Source organism: Chrysochloris asiatica, unplaced genomic scaffold (assembly GCF_000296735.1).
Source record: "Chrysochloris asiatica unplaced genomic scaffold, ChrAsi1.0 scaffold00239, whole genome shotgun sequence".
NCBI classification, from domain to species: Eukaryota; Metazoa; Chordata; class Mammalia; order Afrosoricida; family Chrysochloridae; genus Chrysochloris; species Chrysochloris asiatica.
In genome coordinates this window covers 1192404-1200654 of record NW_006408757.1, presented here as the reverse complement: position 1 = coordinate 1200654, position 8251 = coordinate 1192404, and the positions used below count along the sequence as shown (strand labels likewise).

At 37.9% G+C, this 8251-nt stretch overlaps 1 protein-coding gene across 1 annotated transcript in view; it reads left to right on the top strand.

Moving 5' to 3' along the window:
• Positions 1-8251, top strand: part of PHKA1 (phosphorylase kinase, alpha 1 (muscle)) — a 436562-nt gene that overhangs the window by 343332 nt on the left and 84979 nt on the right. The window contains exons 21-24 of the mRNA XM_006873408.1: positions 6439-6595; positions 7312-7391; positions 7887-7965; positions 8106-8235. Of these exons, the coding sequence (XP_006873470.1) occupies positions 6439-6595; positions 7312-7391; positions 7887-7965; positions 8106-8235 (446 nt within the window). The remainder of the gene's footprint in view (positions 1-6438; positions 6596-7311; positions 7392-7886; positions 7966-8105; positions 8236-8251) is intronic.

Sequence of the window (8251 nt, the reverse complement as noted above, 5' to 3'; positions counted from 1 at the left end):
TATATGGCAGCTGGTATTGGTTCTTGCCTGGGTTTTGGTGTTTTATAAAGTGTTATTGCAGCTTGGCTATTTGGCAGCAGTTGCTGACTCTTTTTGTGTAATGTAGGGAGACAAAGAATCCTCCAGAAGCAGAATGGAGGCTATGTAACAGCCATACAACACCAGTCAGGTAGAAAACAAAACCAAAATAAAAATAAAAAACAAAAGTGACAATGAGAGAAAGACGAAAAAGAGGAGAAAAAACAAAGCAAAACAAAAAATAAATGCAGCACCATCAAAAACAAGATTGAATACAGCAGTCTCTAATCACCAAAAAAAAGGAGGGGAGGGGCAGAAGAAAGAGAGGGAAAAAAGGAAAAAAATAAAAGTAAAAATCTGTATCTTAATATATGTAAGTCTTTAATGTCCTACCTCTCTTTCAGTCCCTTCTGCACTCCTCTCCTTGTTGTTAAGTGCTGTGGAGTCAACTGTGACTCACAGAGACCCAGTATAGAGTTTCCAAGGAGCAGCTGGTGAGCTCAAACCACCGACCTTGCAGTTCAAAAAGCTTTGCAGTCTTGCACCTTAACCCACAGAGCCACAGCAGGACTGCTTTGTTACTGGTGGTAAAAAGCTACTCAAGAGCGTCTCAGCTTGGGTGGTCCTGTGCTGGGGGTCTTGCCTGGGCCTTGGTGGGCTGGCCTGAGTCTCAGAGGCTGGGCAGAGGGCTGGCCTAGGCCGAGGGAGTGGAGCACGGGGGAGGGGGGGTAGTGGCTGCAGGCAGGTGGCGTCTGTAACTGATGATGGCCATAAATGCCTCTTTCTGTCTCTCTGTGCCATGGGCACCCCGATTTGCCTGATATGCACGCTGATAACACTTACTGTGACAATGAGGCCCCCTGGGAAGGGCCACGTTAGTTCCTGTGGCCCTGCTCACCCTATGGGAATGCCCGCCCTCCAAATGGGTCCACAGGTGGGCAAAAGCTGAAAATGCCTGTAATTCCTCAGCAGTTTGATCTTTTTTAAAAAAGCAAGTTCAGAGTGTTGAAGCCTAAAGTCTTATGTTTGCTCAAAGGCTGTCTACTGGACAGGGGCCTCCCCTGTGCGATACCACCCCACCACTTTCTCCAGAGCCTGCGTTTCTGTGTTGCCTGGTCAGGGAAGCACCAGAAGTCCTCCCCAATATCATTCTTAATGGAGAGAAAATGAAAGCTTTCCCTTTGCTAACAGGAACCAGAAAAGGATGCACTTTATCACCGTTCTTATTCAATATTGTGTTGGAAGTTTTAGCCAGAGTTTTAAGGCAAGATAGGGAAACTAAAAGCATCCAAATTGGCAAAGAGGAAGTAAAACTCTCTCTATTTGCATTTGATATGATCCTATACATAAAATTCCCCAACGGTTCAGAAAACAAAAAACTAAAACTCATGGGAAGACTCAGAAAAGCGGCAGGTACAAGATCAACATGCAAAAATCAGTTGGATTCCTCTATACTAATAATGACAGTACTAAAAAGGAAATTAGGAAAGTAATACCATTTACAATAGCCGACTAAAGGATGAAATATTTAGGAATAAATGTAACCAGAGAACCAAAGGACCTATACAAAGAAAACTACAAAACACTACTACAAGAAACCAAAACAGACTTACAAAAATGGAATAATATACCATACTCCTGTATGGAAGACTTAACATTGTGAAAATGTCAATATTACTCAAAGCAAAATACACATATAATGCAATCCCAATCCAGATACCAATGACATTCTTTCAAGAGATGGAAAAAACAATTACAAACTTTATATGGAAAGGAAAGAGACCCAGGATAAGCAAAGTACTGCTTAAGAAGAACAAAGTTGGAAGCCTCTCACTGCATGGCTACAGTGGTCAAAACAGTCTGGTATTGGTACAATGAAAGATACATAAATCAATGGAACAGAATTGAGAATCCAGAAATTAACCCACCCACATACAGCCAACTGATCTTTGACAAAGGGCCAAAGTACATTGAATGGGGAGGAGAGTCTCTTCAACAGATGGTGCTGGCAGAACTGGAAATTAATATGTAAAATATTGAAACAAGACCTTTATTTCACACCATATGCCGAAACCAACTCAGCATGGATTAAAGACCTAAATGTCAATCTCAAAATTATAAAGGTCATCAGTGAAAACATAGGGACAAATTTAAGGGCTCTACAGGGCACACGAAGATGACCAAACATGGTGAACACTGCACACACAAAAAAGAAGACAAAATAGATTATTGGGACATACTAAAAATTAGAAACTTAAGTACATCAAAGATTTCACCAAAGAGTCAAAAGGGAGCCCACAGAATGGGGGAAAAAATTTTTTTTGCAATGACATATCAGACAAGGGACTAATTTCTAAAATCAATAGGAAACCACAACACCTCTATAAGAAAAAGACAAATAACGCAATTAAAAAATACTCACAGAATGTGAACAGACATTTCACCAAGGAAGATGTTCGGGCAGCCAAAAAGCATATGAAGAAATGTTAATAATCGTTACGCATTATTGTTGTTGTTGTTAGGTGCCGTCAACTCAGTACTGACTCATAGCATCCCCATGCACAGCAGGAAACACTGCCCAATCCTGGGCCAGTCTCACCATTCTTGTCACATTTGAGCCCATTGATGCTGCCACTTTGCCAATCCATCTCTCTGGGGTCTTCCTCTTTTTCTCTGACCATCCAACTTACGAAACACGATATCTTTCTCCAGTGATGGGTCCCTCCTGACAATATGTCTGAAGTATGAGAGACGAAGTTTGGCCATCTTGGCCTCCAAGGAGCGTTCTGGCTGCACTTCTTCCAACACAGATCTGTTGGTTCTTTTGGCAGCCCATGTCACTTTCAATATTCTCCTCCAACACCATTACTCAAAAGCATCAATTCTTCTGCTGTCTTCCTTATTCACTGTCCAGCTTTCGCATGCGTATGAGGTTATTGAAAATGCCATGGCTTGGGTCAGGGACACCTTAGTCCTCAAGCTGACATCTTTGCTCTTCAACACTTTAAAAAGGTCTTGTGCAGCAGATTTGCCTAATGCAATACGTCAACTGATTTCTTGACTGCTGCTTCCACGAGTGTGGATATATATTTCCAAATTGCCTTCCCAATTTTGTACCAACTTTTGCTCCCACTAGCAATATATTGAGAGTGTCTGTTTTCCAAAAGCTTCACCAACAATTTAATCAAATTTTGGAATTTTTGCCAAACTGGTAGGTGAAAAATATTTCAATATAGTGTTAATTTTCTCTTTTTTTTATTATAAGTACATTTGAGCATCTTTTTCTATGTTTAAAAGCCACTGATATTTTTACCAGATTTTTTTGTTTTAATTTTCTTATTTATTTATTGGCAGGAGCCCTGGTTATGCTGTAGGATAAACACTGGACTGCTAACTGTAAGACTGGCAGTTCAAATCCACCAACTCTTCTGTGGGAGAGAGATGAGACTTCCTGCTCCCATAGTGATTTACAGCCTCTGAAACCCTATACAAGGTTACTATGAGCCAGAATCAACTAGATGGCAATGGGTTTTTATTTATTTTGATATTTTTATATATTAGAGAAACTGATCTATGAGTTATAAATACCTTTACCCAGTTTTTAATTTGTGCTATAATTTTTTTAAGTTTTTATTGTAAATTGAGTAATAATTTACATGGGAGAACATCAGCTTTACATTCATCCTATCATATTTCATTTCATTGCAATGATCACAATCTCCTCCATGCATCATCATTCAACAGCGTTTGCTTCTTACATTCCTCTTTTTTTTTTTTTTTTTGATGTTGTACACTGAAGCACCCAAGAATATATAACTATTCAAACAACCAAAGGGCACACCCACAAATCTGCCCCCCGGCCATCCGCAAACAACCTCTCTCCCTCCCTGAGTCCAGAGTCCCCAGCCGCTCCATCTCTCCACATTATCGTCTCTGTCTTCATCTCTGGCATCACTGCTTTTCTGGATAGGGTCCCGCACTCCGCTCTTCTCCCTTGATGGTCCCAGGGTCCGCTGCTCCTGGACTGCAAGATTAACCACTCCCCTCCTTTTGTTACAAAGCATTTACCTTTACATTTGCAAAATTCACAGTCAGTCCTGATAGCAATTATTCACCATTGAACCACAAGAGTCTTATCCCCATCTCCTTTCACCAGCCTTTTCCAGACAGGTTGGAAACCACTCAGTGGAGATGCTACTTTCCCCCGCACCCTCTGAAACTAGGCTCTTGTGCTATGATTTTGTTTACAGTGGTTTTTGCGATAAGATTTTTGGTTTTGTTTCATGCTTACATGGCTTCTTGTATATGAGTGTGTTTCATAGTTAAAATGTCTTTTTGCCTCCAAAGTTATAAAACAGTTTTCCCATATTTTTTTTTACAGGAAAATAGATATTTTATTAACATTTTCATGGATAGAATTAATTGTATGCAAATTTGGCATCATTGAATTTATAGGTAATTTTAAAAATCATATTATAATGTAATTGTTATTTTCCCTAAATTTCATCTCCTGTCAGCAGATCTTCTTTCTTCCCTCTTTCTACTAAGGGATCTCCAGACATTTTATCTTGTAATCTTCCCCTTCCTGTTGGCCCTCATCCTCTTCAAAGTGTCCTTTTACTATTGAAACCTATCTATAAACCTTCTTTTCTTTCTTTCTTTTTTTAATGTAGTGACTTGGATCTTTCGGGTTTCCTTATTCACAACTTCTCACTTATCTTCTTGTTGTTCAAATTGTGCCTTTCCACCTTGGTTCAATTTTTTCAATGTATTAATGAATCATGAATAACATATGCTTTCTCTTTTCAGTAGTTTTATAAAACAAAGCTACTGAAAAATCCAAGATTCATCTTATTGCTATTAGGTGTCATTGAGTTTCTTTTCAACTCATAGTTACCCCACATAAAAGGTAGAAATCCCCCATAAGGTTTGCTAGGGCAACTCATAGTTACCCCAAATAAAAGGTAGAACGCCCCCATAAGTCTATCACAGGGCCATTTGGTGGGCTATTCTTTCGATTAGCATCCAAGTGCTTAACTGTGTGGCAACAGGGCTCCTTATTATTTTCCAAGAATTTCTCTTAAAGCATAATCTAATTTGAGTTGATTTTCTTCATTTATACAAACGGAGTACTTTCTATTATATATAAATCTAACAAAAATCTAGATTCATTTTTAAATTGTCCTAGTGTTATTGTTAGGTGCAATCAAGTCACTTTTGACTCATAGTGATCATATGTGACAGAGCAGGATGACACAGAGTGTTTGCTAGGCTATCATCTTTATAGAAGCAGAACACTGCATCTTTCTCCCATGGAATTACCAACTGTTTGAGTAGCAGGAGGCACTTAACTATTGTTGCACCAGGGATCCTTTGAACATCTCTTAGAAGCAATACAAAAAATGTGATTTTTCTGTGGCAATAAACATCTCAATATAACATGATACTTCCTGGAGATAGAAAAGGATACTCAAATCTAATATAGTAATTAGGTTTGTATTTTTGTTTTGCTTTGCTTGCTTGTTTGATAGATTGTTTTGCCAAAGCCTGAAAAATTTTTGAGTATTGAGATAACTATAAAATGCACAATTATTGTCTAAGGTGGAGGATGGCTGCTTGGGAGAATATTGGCCAGGGGATAAATATAAAAGCATAAGTTGCTGATAACTCTAAATAGTTAACTATATAAGTTAGTATTGTTGTTGGTACGTTAACATGAAAGTCTGAAATATTTGGATTTCTGTTATACTATGTGAAGTATGTATCCATCTTTTTATATTAAGATGGTTGACTGGTTATCATTTAATGAATAATTTAATCTACCTTTATCATATATTAAATTTCTGATTTCATACCACTTTATGTATCTTATGGACCTTTATAGTTAATTATAATAGTATTTACAATAATGTATGTATGGTGCTGCAGGATAATACACTGGACTGAAAGGTTGGTTTGAGCCATAAGATCAGAGGTTCAAACTCACCAACTGCTCCTCGAAAACCCTATAGAGGGTCACTATGAGTCAGAACTGACTCAACAGCCTTTAACAACTACACGTGTATCCTTTAAAACTAAACACACATCCTTCTTATTTTTTCCATTCATTCCCTATGTATAGCATGGTTTTTAAACTTTCAGTTGTTGAATTAAACTTTGTCTTTAATTTCAGCTATGTTGAAGCCTATAAAGAGGATAAAGGAATGTATTTTATCAAAGTACAGTTGAAACTAAGCCCTGTTCTTTTCTAGGTATTTGGCTGTCAGGGCTGACTATTACAAGTATTCTTAGGAAATAACATTTGTTTTTTAAGGAGGGAGACGTATAAAAAAGGCACAAGGTATATCAATAATAACACCAAAATTAAAGATTGTTGATGGAGGCTTTATAATGAATGCACTCTTGTCTTTAAAATTCCAGAGGACCTGATTGGGATACTGGATTGTATGTTGAAGGGAGTGCTACAGTCAGAGAGCTGCTTACTGAACTATATGACAAAGTTGGTGAAATTAGACATTGGGGCCTAATCCGATACATCTCTGGAATCTTGAGAAAGAAGGTGGAAGCCCTTGATGAGGTACTATAAATTCATCTTTAAGCATACTAGATAAACTAAATTTAAATGTGGGAGCTTTTTAAAAAATTGGTTTCCATATTGTTTTCTTTAAGGTAACCACACAATGTCTAATAAGTTGAAATGTTGTCTTTCCCACATAAAGTTTCTAATATCCAGTTAGCTTTTTGCTTGTGAATGTCAAATACATATACGAAACCATAAAAATTATAGAAGTGTTGTTGTTGTTTAAGGTGCCATCAAGTTGGTACTGACTCATAGTGACCCTATACACAACAGAATAAAACTGTCTAGTCCTGGGCCAACCTCACAATCATTGCTATGCCTGAGCCTATCACTGCTGCCACTGTGCCAATCCATCTCGTTGGGGGTCTTCCTCTCTTTCTCTGACCCTCCACTTTACCAAACATAATATCTTTCTCCAGTAACTAGACCCTCCTGATAATATGTCCTAAGTATGTAGAAGTGTAGACATGTATAATCTCTAACAGTTTTGTCTTAAGAACGAATTGGCACTGGGCTTACAATTTCTACCTCTTAGAAGATAAAAACACATCATTGTTACTTCTAGAAATCTATCTTTTCTGATCTTCATGATGTTTCTTTACAAAGAAAGTTAAAGAGGAGCAAAAGTTTCTAGGCTGAGAGTCAGGAGAAATTTTTGTGGAAATCTGAGGTGTTATGGGAAGGATAATGATGATATTGCTATCACTTCTTAGGCCTGCACAGACCTTCTCTCTCACCAGAAACATTTGACCGTAGGACTCCCCCCAGAACCTCGAGAAAAGACCATTTCTGCGTGAGTATGGGTTTTTATTGGATTTGTTCAAGCTAACTTTGGAGAGCTCTATAAGCTTACCACAATTCTCTTGTCCTGATATGTCAATGAATAGTAAGTTACTACATGTGTGTGCTTCTGTCAGAGACACTCATAGTGAGAATGTTGATAATAATAGGCCATGAGTAGATGGAAGAGAAAATAAAGAAGGAATAGAACTCAAATATTAAGGACAAACTATATAAGTCTGGAAGGAACATTATTATTGGTTGAGTTTAAATAAGATTTTGAAGGAGGAGGACATTCCAGATTTATAGATGAAAGGTAAGAGCTCTCTTCAATTGATATGGGACAGAGCCATTAGAGAGGCAGTTTTACCTAAGGCTGAACAAATGCTACTTGTCTTTATGAGATGGTGAGATAGTGACTTTGAGTTGGAAAGAAGTTTTTATTTTCTCAGTACATTAAGGTTTAAGTAGTGGCAGAATTTTCTTTCTTCACTGTCTTCTTCCTCAGACCTCTGCCCTATGAAGCACTCACTCAGCTGATAGATGAAGCCAGTGAAGGGGATATGAGCATTTCAATTCTTACACAGGTAAGAATAGTTGAAAAGCCTAATCTGGTGATTGATATCTTAAAGTTTGTTTTCAAGTGGTCTAACAATTTCCTAAGACCACAAAATAGGCATTGTTACATCCAGGCCATAATTTTACTCTATATCTATTCTGTGTACAGGAAATAATGGTATATTTAGCCATGTATATGCGAACTCAGCCTGGCCTCTTTGCTGAAATGTTTCGACTTCGAATTGGTCTGATCATACAAGTTATGGCAACAGAATTAGCCCACTCTCTTCGATGCTCAGGTATTCAATTCAGTAA